Source organism: Furipterus horrens, unplaced genomic scaffold, assembly GCF_987537825.1.
Source record: "Furipterus horrens unplaced genomic scaffold, mFurHor1.1.pri manual_scaffold_5, whole genome shotgun sequence".
Taxonomy (NCBI): Eukaryota; Metazoa; Chordata; class Mammalia; order Chiroptera; family Furipteridae; genus Furipterus; species Furipterus horrens.
In genome coordinates this window covers 51,674,825-51,691,209 of record NW_028327175.1, presented here as the reverse complement: position 1 = coordinate 51,691,209, position 16,385 = coordinate 51,674,825, and the positions used below count along the sequence as shown (strand labels likewise).

The 16,385-nt window shown below is 41.1% G+C and overlaps 1 protein-coding gene across 1 annotated transcript in view; it reads right to left on the bottom strand.

Moving 5' to 3' along the window:
- RASGRF2 (Ras protein specific guanine nucleotide releasing factor 2) overlaps positions 1-16,385 on the bottom strand; it is a 189,854-nt gene that overhangs the window by 121,011 nt on the left and 52,458 nt on the right. The window contains exon 2 of the mRNA XM_090276431.1: positions 15,921-16,027. Coding sequence (XP_090132557.1) covers positions 15,921-16,027 — 107 coding nt within the window. The remainder of the gene's footprint in view (positions 1-15,920; positions 16,028-16,385) is intronic.

Genomic DNA, 16,385 nt, shown 5'->3' with positions numbered 1-16,385 from the left:
GTATTGAATTTATAGCATCAGCAGAACAGAAAATGTGATGTATTTTATGCATGTCAATAAAGGAATGACCTGTCCTTGTTCTACAGAGAATGGAAATTGGAAGTCAAACACCCTTTGTATTCCAATATAGGGTCTAAAACATTTTGTAATTTCCATTTAAATTGTTAGGAGGCTTGGAGCTATTAGTTAATCTATCTTCCAATACACTGTTTAATATAGCACTGAATAAATTATGCAAGTTGTCAATGGATGAGTGATCAACTAATAGCTCTGCTATTAACTGATTTATTTTTCTTCAATAAAGTTGTATAAGCCAATGAGTTAGCCGCCTGGATTAATCAGTATGAGAAACAATCTTTTGTAAATGCAAAACTGTTTGTATATACTGTTGGGATTTGCTTCATTGTTTGACATCAAATGATGATGTAAAGTTCAAAAGAGTGAATATTTTGCCATGTCCAGTTAAAAGTGTACAATCTGTTACAGGATGACACATTGCTTGACCTGATTTATGCAGAATTAATAAGCTATTCGGATAGTGTAGCTTTAGTATGCTGCACATGATGCCGGCAACCCTGGAGTTCGTAGATGGACTTGGGACCCAGCAGTTTTGAACATGTATATGGAGTTTAGGAAATTTATTTTCCAGGTGCAACACCCATCTAACTAAATTTTTTCTTTACCTTGTACACTTGACAGCTAAAAAAAAGCATAACATGGGAGTAATAATGGGTTTAAATTTACAAAATAAAGTACTGTTTTGGTGTGGGAGTTTTCATGAGGTTGTGTTGAAGTAACTTTTAACTGTGTGGGATATTGACTATCCACTGAAATGGATTTGTTCAGCCATTTACATTAATGAGCATTTAAATCCAACAGATCATTTCCGGTGACTTAACACGAATGAATAAAAGTCAATGCTGTTGGATAATTAAAAAAAAAAAAAGAAAAAGAAAAAGAAACTGAAGTTGTTGAACTCATGGCACATACATGGTTTCCAGGGATGATATTTAAACTATTTCACTGGGTAAGGCACTAGACAATCAGAAAAGATTTGCCAGCAAGGAGAATAAATGAAACAACCATCAGAACAGGCACTGGCTGAAAAGAACTGTGATGACTGTATCAGCAATCACCAGCCCTGCTTACTCTCTTTAGGATTTTGAGACCACTGACTACCTTTGCACATTCTTTCCAAAAGCAACAGAAGCAAAAAATTTCATTCTGGAAAAACATGTAGATTCTTTGGGCCCTAATTCCAGCAATCTATCCTCTGTCCATTTCTTTGACCAAATGTAGTAAAGACAAACTCTCTTTAGATTTGTATTGATTATGCCATTCTGCGAGCTAAGTGTCGCTGGTTCGATCTTCCAGTCAGGGCACATCAGAGAAGGAAAACTCTGACTCCAAAAAACCTCCGCTGCCTTGCGGCATACCTCTTCAGGGGAAAGGCTAAGGGAGTAAACCCCGACAGAAAATCCGGAGCCGGAGTCCCTAAGGCGGTTTGACGTTGTAGTCAACACCGGCAACTCCTGCGGCGCACCTGAAGCCAAGCTGTATTGACTCGTCTTTCCCTTGGATCCCTCAGCTGCGAAGAGAGGGGGGGTCTGCTGCATGGGCAACAGCAGACCCTCCATATCACCCTGCCCAGGCTCTGTAGCTTCAGCTTCGCTGGAGAGGACACTCCAGCGTCATCGCAAGATGTCGATTCAACACAGGAGGAGACAGATACCGTGTCACTCCCGAGTCGGACTGCACAGCCATTCTCGGCGGTGCAGATAGACTCTTAAGAAGCTACACCATCGTCTCTCGAGACGGACGGCTGCCGACGACGACGACGATGCCATTCTGTGGCATCTAAAATTCTGTCTACAGATCTTGCACTATACAAGTTGGCAAAAATGTATGTTCCTCCACTCACATAATCTTTCCCAAATGGTATGATAATAGCAATAACTAAAAATAGATTTTTTATTTATCGACTGTGTTGGGAGTATTATATATATTCTCATCTTGTCCTCCCAGCAACCCGAGAAGATAGTTTTATCATCCCAGTTGTACAGAGAAAGGATTTGATCCTCACAGAAGTCACACAGCTACTAGGTGGCAGGGTTGGCTGAGATTCAGATCAAGGTCTGTCTGACCCTAAACCCACATTCTTAATCACAAGCTGAACTTTCTCTAATGAGAAACAGCATACTGAATATCAACAAGAATATTGCAGCAGATGTATTTTGAGATATCAGCCCAATCTTCTCCCATTTACTTCTTCTTTGGGAACTTGGGCCCTGGCAGTCAAATTCAAACCACAAAAGCTGCCCTTAATGGCCACATTAAATTGGCCTAAAAAAATATAACTTGCCCATAGAATCTGGGATTCATAGAATCTGGGATTGTGCCTCTGACTTATTTGCTTGAACTGAGATGATATGAAAATGGAAACTCAGGCTACCATTGTTGGGCAGACATAGTTGGCCATATCTGTGCCAAAACAAAGTGTATGAGAAGGAAAAGAATAGCAGGTGTTCAAAAAAAAAGTAGAGACAAGAGAGACAGAAAGTCTGAGACAGAAAAGTAATGATTACCTGGGTGCCTGTCAGCTTTCTATTCTGGTTCCAGACCCTTATGATATCTGAATATAATCTTTACCTTTAGGTTCAATGAGATATTGCCATTTCCATCTAATAAATTATCTCTTCTTTTAAATTTTTTAAAATTTATTTATTTGTTTATTTATTTTTAGAGAGAGGGGAAAGGAGAAAGAGAGGGAGAGAAACATCACTGTGCAGTTGCCTCTCATTCGCACCCCCAACTGGGGACCTGACGTACAACCCAGGCATGTGTCCTGACTGGGAATCAGACCCGTGACACTTGGCTTGCAGGCCAACGCTCAATCCACTGAGCCACAGCAGCCAGGGCATAAATTCTTTTTAATCTAAACTAATTTGAAATAGGTTTGTGCTACCTGGAACTAAAAGAGTCTTAAGACAATTCTAAAATCACAAATATAATTCAGTTATCTCAACATCCTCAACACTTACATCATGTTTGTATTAGTGTTAGAAAAAACATAGTGTCAGCAGTGTTTTTAAGTAATTTGTTCTAAGAAATTACCCTAAGAGAGTAGAAAGAAAGGCTCTGTAAGTATAAGTGGGAGGAAGGGAAAAGAAGAAAAAAGGGGCAGAGTCTTCATAGAAATATGCTTTGGGGAACTTTTAAGGGAAGAAGTAACAATAGAGCATGAGAAAAGTAATTACATAATAAAAATACTGCCTTTTCTTTTCAATTTTATCAGAAACATGGCCAAATTTATTATAAATACATTAGATCGATATTAGGTAGCAAAACAGTATTTTATTTTCTTGTATAAAAAGAAAAAGTTCAGTCCAGGATGTGCAGCTGAGTTCATGCAGACTCATCACCAGCATCAGCCTTCCATCAATTCTAAGTTCCCACTGAAATGCTATGAAAACTGTTTGCTGTGTGAAGAATGAAACCAGAACAGCACTGTAAAACAGGAAAATATGCCATCAACAGACCAAGAGTTATAAGAAATTCCATGAAGAGAAAAATCTAGTAGAATTAGAGTGGTGCAAAGATTAGTGCAGAGGAAACCTTAGATACAGGGGTAGAAAATCATAGGTTAATAATAATAATGATAAATACCATAATTAATAAATAAGAATATAAGAATAAACAGTGTTTCTCATACTCACAACTGTAAACCTATTTTGCCCACCCCTGTATAAACATGGTTCCCAACAAAAGTGGCCAGAGAAGCCTCAAGGTCAGAATCTACAAATACAAAGAATGGAAATAGGCAAGGAGATGATTGTGAGGGCATTTCATTAAAGGGCTTTCAGAACATCAGGAAATTAGAGTCCTCATCTTCCCAACACCCAAAATAAGGAAATAAAAGGTGTGACTGGCCTCAATAATGTGCCCTCAAGTCACAGCCCAAGTTGTCTGTAGAAAGGGGCCTCCTTCCTAAAGAGGAAGCTGGACTCTGAGAGAACAGAGCTTGGCTTAACTCCAGACATCGATTCTAGACACAAAGGACAACGAAAAAAGCAAAAGCAATGAGAGGGACTAGGAGGAAAATGCATTGCATTAATTTTCTACTGGATAACAAATTACCACAAACTTAGTGGTTTAAGACAACACATGTGTGTTATCTCATAGTTTCCATGAGTCAGGAGTCCAGACTCAGTTTAGCTGGATCCTCAGCTCAGGGTCTCATCAGCCTGCAATCAAGGTGTCGGCCACAGTGCATTTTCATTTGGAGGCTTAACTGGAAGAGAACCCACTTCCAAGTTCATTCAGATTGTTGGAAACATTCATCTTCTTGCAGCTATAGAACTCATGTGGTCTGCTTCTTCAAGGCCAGCAAGAGAGCATCTGTGACTTCAGGGAAGGCCCCAGTCCCTCTTTGAGGGTCTTGTCTGATTAAGTCAGGCCCACCCAGGAAAATCTCCCTTTTAATGATCTCAGAACCAACTGATTTAGGACTGTAATTACATCTGCAAAATCCCCTTTCCTTTGCCATATGATGTAATGGAATCAAGGGAGCAACTACCCCAGCACACTTGCCATGAACTGGTGGCTGGTAGAAAGTCATAGTTTCCAACCATGCATACCAAACAGTATGGAATTATACAAGGTGGGGTACCACCCTGCCTTCCTGCTGTCTTCCCACATACCCCAAAAGGAAGCCTACATATGTGGCACAGACCCTGCATGCACAGTCACAAGGTAAACCCAGTCCCAGTACCTGTACTAACCCACAATGTCCTTCTTTTAGAACAAAGATCACTAGATACTAGAGAAAACCAACTTCCAAAAAGTAAGGCCTCCCCAGTGGGCAGCATCTACGATGGCTTAGTTGCTAGCTGCCTTTTTAGTGATGGCTGCCTTCTGGTAATATTCGCATCCTTATGTGTTCCCGTCCTCTTGAGTGTGAACTAGACCCATGTGACTCACTTCTAAAGAACAGAATATGGCAAAAACGATGTGATGGCACTTCCAAGATTAGTTTATAAGAAGACTGGCTTCTACCTTGCTTGCCTCCCCTTGCTACTGTCTTGCTGGTTTTCTCTGAGGGAAGCCAGTGCTATGTTGTGAGCTCCTCTATGGAGAAGTTCGAATAGGCAGAAACTACACAGAGGCCCCTGGCCAATAGCTGATGAGGAACTGAGGCTTCAATCCAACAGCTGATAAGGGAGTGAATCCAGCCAACAATCATATGTGAACTTGGGAATGGATCCTTCCATAGTTGAACCTTCAGATGAGGCTGCAGACCTGGCTGTCACCTTAATTGTTACCTTAAGAGAAATTCAGGCAGAGACATCCAGCTAAAACATACCTGTATTCCTGACCCACGGAAAATGTGGGGAGACAATAAATTGTTTATTGTTTCAAGAATTGTGGAATAAATTGTTAAGCAGCAATAGATAATAAATACAGCCCTAAATGAACAAACAGAAAGACACTAGAGGGTACAAAGTTAATTCAGGCAACAGAGGTTTATCATCTTCAGAGAGATATGGAAAGATATCAGAGCAATAAGACAAAAAGGGACTTACATGAAAGAAATAATCAGATAACAAGAAAAGTTCTTGGAAACAAACAAACAAAAATTATAGAATTTTATAGATCAACAAATGTGCTAACCAATAAATGAGACATGGCTGGAAAGATAAAGAACACTGAACAAAAATAGAAAAGATTGAAAACATGAAAAATTGAGCAACATGGATTATAGGTCCAAGAGGTCTAATATCTATCTTATGGAAGCTCCAGAGAGAAAAAAAATCATAGACTGTGATGGGGAAGAAATCATCAAGAAATGAAAAAAACCTTCCCTAAACCAAACATGGCACAGTTCAAATATGAAAGATAATCTAGACAGGATAAATGAAAACATTTCCTACCCTGATGCATCCTAGTAAAATATCAGAACTCTAAGGCTAGAGAAAAATGATAAAACTTCCAAAGAAAATATCACAGATTACCTTTAAAAAGAGGCAATAAAGATGACATACTACTCAATCTGTAACTTGGGATGCTAGATCACAATACAGAATTGAAGAAAAAATATTTTTTAACTTAAATTCCCACCCCGGACAACCAATCAAGTGCCAGCTCCAAACAAACACAGTTTGGTAACCTCCACACTTACGCCAGGAGAAAAATTATGAGGAGTTTTCCAACCAAATAAAACAGAAAACAAAGATAAAAGATGACATGGAATGCAAGAATATAAGCCAGAGGAAGTAAAGGAAGCTAGAAAGAGATAAGAAGTTAACATAGGAAGGTTCTCCTTCAGGGGGCAAATATTCAGTTGCATCTGATTACCTTTCATTCTCTGTGGATCAAAGCACCAACCTTGATACTTTGGTGCATAATATTTGTATAACCATGATGTAAATGCCTCTTATTGCTTTTTAATTTTCAGAATCAAAAGAGGGTTAAATTTAGAGCACAGAAGGTAAATGTTTTAAAAGTTTATAAATAGAGAATAAATAATAAAAGTAGATGAGAAAACAGGATTCTAAAGCATGAAGGGCTCTGTAGACTAATATAAAGTCTCAGGTTTTTACCCTGCATAAGATGCCAGAGTTTTGATCGAAGGTGTGGCCGGACCTAACTTTCTAACAGGATCACACTGGCTGCCATGATGGGATAAGACAAAAGGATGTGTTGCAGTGAGGTAAACCAGTTGGAAGCTCCACAATAATCCAGGCAAAAATGTTAAAGATTGGTCCAGCACCTGACATGGGGTCCAGAACCTGACCCGGGGTCCAGGGCCTGATGTGGGGTCGGCACAAAATACTCATTCAAATGAAAAGCCATTGGCAACTGAAAAAAGTCATCTAATATGATTTATTTTGCATGATTTGTTCTTCACATAATAATTTTCATTTTTCATAATTTTAAAGTCGTTCAATTTAGATTACTAACTACTCTTCCTGGGATATCCTCTCAATTTTATGCCATAAAGCTTTGTTTATGTATCCCAGTAGCAAATGAATGCCTACTTTGGCACTGGGTCAAGTCAACTGAACATGCAGGTATGGCTTCCCTTCAATGTAAGAATTTTCAGAACTTCAGTTTTTCTTTCCTATATATTCAATACATGTGTTACCTGATTAAATTTTCTAGTTGCTAGGTAACGCTCAAGTTTAAGAATTTTTACCTAATTTATTCATTATTTCTGTTCTGTTTGTTTTTTTATTAAATTTAATGTCCACCATGGGGAAAAACAGTTTCTCACTGCCAAAGAAAATAATAAAATTAAGCTATATAAATCAACATGAAAGCCAACCCAGCTGTCAAACACCGATGGATGGCATTTGAGATACATGTACACATGAATATTTTACATATATACATGTATATATGTAAAATATTCACGTGTAATATTTATAAGCAAAACCAAACCACCACTTTCGTATGCAGGATAAATGAAAACATTTAATAAAGTCCTAGAGTCCAGACAAAAGGCACAGTATAAAATCATAAGCCTTAATCATTTTTTAAAGAAGGATAAAAATTCTATTAGCTGAGCAAAGAATTATTAGATGGGCCAGAATCTCATCCTAGTTACCTTGGTTAAAGACATACTTACGAATGAGACAGTAATATATAGCTAATATACTGGATATATATGCTAATGGAATATAAAATAAGAAGAAGTATAGTAAAACCCAAACTGAAAAGTCATATAACAGATAACTAAAGAAAAATTCTCAATTTGACTGAGAAAACTCTTATGAACCAGCACTCCTCATATCAAGGTATGCCCGTGGCTCAGGGACTGGGGAAAATCCAGTCCTGGGGACCGCAGTGCAGTTCCTATCTCAGCAGAGTCTGGCACCGGCTGCGGACGCCCTTACAAAGCTACGCTGCCCTTATAAAGCTGGTATCCATTACTCGGGGCTGCTTTGGCATTACTATCTTCCACTTCTTCTGACTCTCAAATTCTTTTATATCAATAGCTCCACTTCACTAGCTAATCAATGTTTTTTATGTACCACATCAGCATGAGGTGCTAATACTGTATCACCCCCACTAATCTCTATCTACAGCTACCTCTCCTCTCCTAAGCTGTATCGTTTACAACGAATGAAAATGCAAGTGTCTCTGTTAGGAGAGGTTAAAAGGAAGAATAAAATTTAAAGACTAAAACCCGTATTCTAAACACTGCATTTGTTGGAGGATGGATTAGGAAGCAAACCCGGGAGAGAGGCAGGTGAGGTGACTGAGCAGTAACCCAGGCAACCGCCGTCAACACTGACAGGCAGGGAGGAGACGAGATAGTCCAGGGGTTGACTCCAAAACTGGTGGCTGACTGGATGTGAGCAGTGGGGATGGAGGGTACAGAGATGACATCTGCTGGCATGAGTGACTGAGTGTACAGGAAATGACTCCCTAGGTAGGGAGAAGTGGACAAGAAGCCACTCAAAGAAAAATGGGTTATGTTTTGGACTTGCTTAGTATCAAGTAACTCTGAGAACCCCGGGGGGAACATGACAAATGAATAGTTTAATATAGAGAAATGAGTATTTGCAAACTTGTCAGTTTCTGCACATATTAGAGGCAACATATCTTGGGGGTTGCGTGCATAGGCGTGACCTGGATTTGAATTACAGCTCTTCCACTTAGTAGAATGGTGGCCTTCAGGTGGTTATTTTAACTGTTTTAAGACCTCAGACTCCATCGGTGGGATAGTACCACCTACTTCATGAGCTCTGCGACTATTAAATGAAATGAGTACACTGTGCATGTAGCGTGGTACACAGCCCAGAGGAAATATGGAAAAGGGGTGATTTATCCACATAGTGGAAGCCTGGAAATGGGTGCCAGGTGAGGAGAGAAGAGGCAGAAGGGTGGAGGTCAGCAGAGTAGCCACATTGAAGATAAAGACAGAACAAGAGAAGCTGTAAGAGGGAAGGAGAAGAAATTAGGAGTAAGAGAATCAGGAGGGCATGATAGTGTGGAACCAATAGAAAAGAGCATTTCAAGAGACAATTTAGTTTTCTATATACTGATGTTTTTTAAAAATTCCAAATTAGTGTAAAAAGGAAGTTGAGAATAAAGTGAACAGTAGCTAGTACATAAAAGGAGTATATAATTATATATATTCAAATGTATAGAAAAACAAAATACTAGATTATTAACTATATATACCTTTGAGGAAATAGCTGGGCTTGGGAAATGGTAATGGGGTTAGAATATGAATGGAAACCATAATTTTTTATGCTATAGAATTTTACTCACACATTGTTTGCATTTTCCTTTTTTTTAAGAGCTTGCATTTATGTATTGCTGGTATAATTCAAAATAAATATTAAATTGTAAACAGAGTGCTGAAGTTATATAAGGAAAGGAAAGCTTTGGAAAGTCATTGTTGACCCAGATGACAACAGTTTCCATGGGGTAGGGACAGACATCTGCCCCAAAGGGCTGAAAAGAGAGCAGGAGCTGCCAAGAGAAGGAGAACAACCAAGCAATTTCTCTAAGAAGAGAGGACACAGCTAGTGGAGCGTTCAGGGCCAAAGAAGGATCTTTAATATTTTTTGTCTTAAGGTGGGACAGATTTAAAGAGAATCAAAAAATATAGGAAGAAAGCCACGGTCGGGAGAGTGGGGTAAGCAGACTGGAACTGTAAGAAAAATGGAACAACTGGTGGAGCAAGAAACTTGGAGGGAGGAGGCTCAGGGAAGATACTTGGCTTGAACCAGAGATGGTTCTCCTGGGGCCAGAGAAGGGTCACGAGGGCACCCCCACCTCTGCAGGTGAGCAGTGTGCAGGTGAGGACAGGGTGCCTGCTGTGACTGTAGACACGAGGTCGTACTGCAGAGTAAGCTGGGTGCTTCAGGAGGGAGACAAGCATTTGAAGCAGAAACACTGAGGAGCAGGGAAGATAACTGGCAGGTGAAAGTATTAACAGAGGGCTGAGAATAAGAACATGCAAGCCCAACTTTTCCCTACAGAGAACAAGTTCTGCCATCCTATCGAGTGAAATCTTTCCTAGCCCACTTGGTACCCCTTTTCTCTCGTGTTGCACTGTGCAGGCTCTCAGGAAAGAAAACGTCGAATTCTCTCTCCTTGCGGCAAATCAGAAGGAAAAGTTATGGCAGAAGTTCTTAATCAAATACTCTAGTGTCTCAAATAAACAAACTCCACACCTTCAGCTTTACAGTGGTGATGGTCTTACTGTTAGAAGAAGAATACACAGTACGGCTTCAGGATTGCTTTAGGATAAACCATCACAGCCCATTTCTGATTTTCTGGTCCTGTGGTTTTGCTGTGATAGAAGAAGCATTTTCAGCTTTTCTATGTAATCACTCCTTTCTGATTTGTGAGGGATTTCTCCGTGCATGTTCCATAAAGTGCTGATTTTATGGGAATGACATGATATACACAGTGGCCCTTCATGTTGGACAGATTTTATACTCTACACTTTGCTCTAAATTAAACCTCTATCCAAGTCAAAAGAATGAGGTTACAAGCATTCAGTGTTTGCTACAATTACCATGGTTATGTGTGTGTGTGTGTGTGTGTGTGTGTGTGTGTGTGTGTGTTGGGGGAAGGAGGGAGGGAGGGAGAGAGAGAGAGAAATAACAGGCTGCCTCGGGCACCTATAATCAAAAGTACTGTAGATAAAAAAATAGATGCAAGAGGCTGGATTAGAGCTTTCCTTGGTGGACAAAGAGGACAAGGCTTAATTGAAAGACTTAACTGGAGGATTAAGTCTCCCTGCTCATCGAGTTCTAGACTGACAGGGTGAAGGAAGGGGCTTTGTCAAGCCCTTACTAAAATAAATCTGACATGAGAATTACGGAATGGAAGCATGTGCCCAATTCCCTTCTCCTTGGAGATACCCTCCCCATAGAGGCAAGCCTAAGACCCACCTGCCACAGGCACACACTGAGGGAGGAAAGAGAATCGATAGGGGGTTTGGGCACATTGACAGCTAAAAATTAGAAAAGCAGGAGGAAGATAGAAAGAAAGCCCTCCCAGGGCTTATGAACTACCCAGGTAGTTCTCCCCCTCAGAACACACCTTACTTTCTTAGTAGCCACTGATACTCATTCTCTCATACCTTACAGACATACCAAGGGGCCGAGAGGTCCATCAGGATCACATGGCTGCCACTGTTCCTTCTAATTGACCATACCCTCTAATTCTTTGCAGAAGTTCTTCCTAGTCAGTGCTCACCATCTTTGCCTCATAGACCTGCTCTCATTCATCATCTCTCCTCCCAGTGAGTGGCAACATCCAAGCTAGGGACCTGAGAGGTGTGTAAGATGCCACCTTGGTCTAATACTGCCCCTATCCAGATAGTCAAAAGTCCTTTGCAGATGACCCTATACATCTCTGGAATACCTTCCAGCTCTCTTCCCAACTGTCACAGACCAGGTCTTTCAGAGCTTAGGCTTAGGCCAGAATGGGAAGAGAGGTACACCTGGATCCAATTTCAGGCCATGCCCACCTTCTCACTGCCAAGACTTCATTGGTCAGTGTTCTAGTAGCTGAAATGTTGGGACAAAGTGTTGTGGGTGTTGTCTTTTTAGCCTATGAGCCCTAAGGACACAAAGTCCACTGGGTTAGTGTTTTTAATTGTCTTAATGGTTACAACTAAATCAACTATGATGGACAGATATGACCAAGAGAACAGAGATGAAATACCAGGTTATTGGGAATGTCCAAGGTTCCATACCCAACTAACAGACCGCTTATGGAACAAGAATAGATGCCGTTGTTATTAAAATGCCTTGGCTTCACCTCATTCAGACAAAAACAAAACTGAGTCTTGCTAGCAGCTTCCCAGGAACTGGTTCCAGTAATATGTGGTGAAATGATCTTTCAATGTGTCAGTGTTCTCAAAACGCAATAATGGCCAACTTCAAGCAAAAGTGTAAAACAAGCTTCCTGGAGCAGGTCAAAGCTTCAAATGAGACCTTAATTTCCAAAAAGAGTTGTCCCTGAGCCAGATATAAGGGAGAATGCAACTCTCGTCGTCGTCGTCGGCAGCCGTCCGTCTCGAGAGACGATGGTGTAGCTTCTTAAGAGTCTATCTGCACTCTGCACCGCCGAGAATGGCTGTGCAGTCCGACTCGGGAGTGACACGGTATCTGTCTCCTCCCGTGTTGAATCGACATCTTGCGATGACGCTGAAGCTACAGAGCCTGGGCAGGGTGATATGGAGGGTCTGCTGTTGCCCATGCAGCAGACCCCCCCTCTCTTCGCAGCTGAAGGATCCAAGGGAAAGACGGAGTCAATACAGCTTGGCTTCAGGTGCGCCGCAGGAGTTGCCGGTGTTGACTACAACGTCAAACCGCCTTAGGGACTCCGGCTCCGGATTTTCTGTCGGGGTTTACTCCCTTAGCCTTTCCCCTGAAGAGGTATGCCGCAAGGCAGCGGAGGTTTTTTGGAGTCAGAGTTTTCCTTCTCTGAGAATGCAACTCTACATCTAAGAAAATAACCCAAAGAGCCTCTAAAGGCAAACTAGTGCAAGTAGATTCACCTCTGAGTACAAAAGCCAGCAGTAAGAATATGATTTTCATGGCACAGGCAGACAAGACATTCAGCTGGTCCTGAGACGCCATCCCAGGAAAACAGCAGTAACCAAGAGAGGGATTCTAAGCAGTCTCTGTTTCTGTGTGCACCCGCAGGAGGGTTACAGCTCAGGAAAAAACTCATCTCAGGCTAAAATAGTCGTTAGTTAATCAAAAACTCAGACTTTTAAGAAGAGGGATCAATAAAGCCATAATTATTGAGAATTTTCTATTAAAAAGGCCGCAGTACCAAATTAATGCCATCAAACTGTTCTCCAAAGGCAAAATAATTAGCCAACCAATGAGTTGTTTTAATTAGCACAATGCCAAGCAACCATGGCTGACAAATCCTTTCTCTGAATCAGTTTCATTAACTTTTTGGCTCTGCTCATGTAAAAGTCGGGATATTTTCACAGATCCAAGATTACAGCAAAAAGTCAACTTAATGAAACTTAATTGAAAAAGTTACTATCTTCCCTGATTTACAAAACAAAAATTTAAGAAGCATCTCAATGCAAAGAAGTTAAATAGAAGAACTCAGGTATAAAACAGTCAGATTAGAAGGAAGCCATCAAAAAACCTAATCCTGGGCTTCAAGTAAAAGGAAAACCAAACATAATGAACCAGAAAGTTATGATATCAGTAACAAAGATCAATTATTAACCAAATCTTCAAATCCAAAGAGAGGAGAATTTTTACTATTCAATCACCTAAATCACTAAAGGGGTTTCTGAAATCTGTTTCCTAACAAGATCACACATGTCCTGGTATTGATCGTATGCCAATCAATACCAAATAGTTACTAGTTCACTTCCACTTACATGACAGTTTTTATGATATAGAAAACAAATTTGTTGTTTGAAATCTAAGTATTTTCAGCATCTTAAAAGTAAGTCATACTCTGTATTTGGTTTACCATGTTATTTGCCTGGCAACTACAAAGGCATTTAGGTTACTAATAAATAGTACCTGGCTCTTCTGGAGTGGAAAAGAAAGACAGATACATGTTTTAAACTACCTACTTCACTTTTAACTCGCAGGTGGAAAGGAACAGAAACGGCGACAAAGATTGTGTCGGGAAATGGACCCAAGGTCTCTACCTTGCTAACTTGCTACTTCTTTCCCCTCTGAAGATCTGCCCTTTTTCTACAGCAAGTCACTCCTCATTAGTCCCAAGTCTGGAGCAAAACCCTCAGACAGCCACTGACTGTGCTTGGATCATGATGTCAGCAAGCTGCCCCCAGGGCCCACTTGGAGAGCACCATTTAGTCACCTTCTATCTCCTAGAAATATTTTGGAGAGAAGGAAAGAAAAGGAACTGAAATATTTTGAAACTAACGCCTTCTACTCTTAACCTTGACCTCACATAAATCCATTTTCATCTCTGCACTGAGAAAGAGAAAAAGAAATGGAAAAGGGAAGAACTCAAGAGAAAAGACGATAATTAGGAAGAGAAGTACAATACAGAACATAGATTAAAAACACTGAAGTCTGACTGACTTGGGTTTGAATCCCAGCTCTGCGCTAAACAACTTAGATCTTGGCCAATATGCTTATCATCATGAACTTCTGTTTTCTCATGTGTAAAATGGGGCTAATAATACCCTCCTGGGTAGTTGTGAGGAACAAAAAAACAGTATGTGAAGCATTTAGCATGCTACCTGCCACAGAGGAGGTGGTCGATAAAAAGTAGTTATAAAAAAGGGGAAAGAGGAGGAAACTTTCAGAGAAAAAGTATCAGGGATTCGAAGATCATTCTAAACTCATTCAGAACACTCTCATTGTCTTTATGATCTCTCTGAAGATATTTCCTAATCACCTACTGTATAATTAGCCTGTGCTTCATTCAGCAAAGAATGTGCCCTCATTATCTTCCTCACTCTCAAGGTGCAGCTCAGGAAACAGAAATCACACGCATGAAATGTGTAAAAAATAACCTAAATTGTACTAATTGTTAAATATTGCACACGTAGTCTGCAGCGATTTGGAGAAGGGGGCCGGTGTGGACTGACCTGTTGGGGGCGGGGAGGGGAAGTGACATAAGGGGGAGGGGTGGTAGCAACATGAATGGACATTTAGAAGGGAGGGTGTGTCAGGTGAAAAAAGAAAGCGTGCCCTGGCTCGGGTTTGCCACTGAAACGCTGGTGGTTCACACCGGGGATTGTGGAGCATGGGCAGCTGGGACTAGGGAGGGGACAGGTAAAAAGCGGTGAGCAGGGGAGCCACAGGAAGCAAAAAATGGGTCAGACTTTGGAAAGGAGTATGAAAAATGAAGGAGAGAGGTCTGCCTGTGTCTTTTTTAAATTTCTTGTTCCATTTTCAGGCAAAGTGTGTGCCTTTCCACCCTTCTGGCACTTCTTTGGAGGAAGCAAAATCACTCTGGGCTGGGTCCAGAGTCCAGCTCTGCCACAGCGTAGCTGTGCGACCTCAGGCAAGCAAACGGCCCTTCCAGGCCTCGGTTTCTTTATCCATAGAAGAGGGGGTCATTATGATACTCCTCTCATAAACTGTTGGAAAAAATAAGTGAATCAAGACATTCAATAAATTCCTCAATTGAGAAGCATGTAGAAAACAAGGCCTGGTACATAGGAACAAACGCACAAAGGTGACCTATTATCATTGTTGTTATCATATCATACCCTGGCTGGTTTGGCTCAGTGGATTGAGCGTCGGCCTGCGAGCTAAGTGTCGCTGGTTCGATCTTCCAGTCAGGGCACATCAGAGAAGGAAAACTCTGATTCCAAAAAACCTCTGCTGCCTTGCGGCATACCTCTTCAGGGGAAGGCTAAGGGAGTAAACCCCGACAGAAAATCCGGAGCCAGAGTCCCTAAGGCGGTTTGACATTGTAGTCAACACCGGCAACTCCTGCGGCGCACCTGAAGCCAAGCTGTATTGACTCCGTCTTTCCCTTGGACCCTTCAGCTGCGAAGAGAGGGGGGGGGTCTGCTGCATGGGTAACAGCAGACCCTCCATATCACCCTGCCCAGGCTCTGTAGCTTCAGCTTCACTGGAGAGGACACTCCAGCGTCATCGCAAGATGTCGATTCAACATGGGAGGAGACAGATACCGTGTCACTCCTGAGTCGGACTGCACAACCATTCTCGGCGGTGCAGATAGACTCTTAAGAAGCTACACCATCGTCTCTCGAGACGGACGGCTGCCGACCATTATCATATCTATTACCTTTTATCTTTAGCTGGAAAAGTTCAAAGAATCATCTCACACGTGACTAAGGAAGAGGTATCAAGGGGAAACTCATCTTGAAACTGCAAATTCTTCCAAAACTACCACCAACAGTGACACCCCCAATGAAAGACCCAGACAATCCGGTGTCACACAGAGAGTCGAGCCCATACCTGGCTTGGTGAATGGCCTCCATCCACTCCTTACCGTCCTGCTCCTCCTCACAGCGCAGCTCAAGTGGTTTCTGACCTTCGTGGCCAAAAATGACGGTAAAGTAATACTGGAAAGAAAAACAAAAAAACAACAGTTTTATTTTTCAAGCGTGACATCATAACAGCATGGTATTTCCCTACAAAGGGTATATGTTTACAAAGTGCATTTGAATTATGTAAATCGTATTTCAAAATGTCACATCACTCCCAGTCCAGTTGGCAATGACTGCACCAGAAGATACCATAGGTTGCATCTTAACATCCCTCAATAAGAATCAACCCACAACATCTCACTAGATGTGGAAAAGGTATTTGATAAAATTCTGCACAAACATATAATTAAAATCCCTTACAGAGTAGAAAGTAAAATTTCTGAGCCTAACAAGGATACCTGCCAGAAATTTACTACAAACATTTTACCTAACG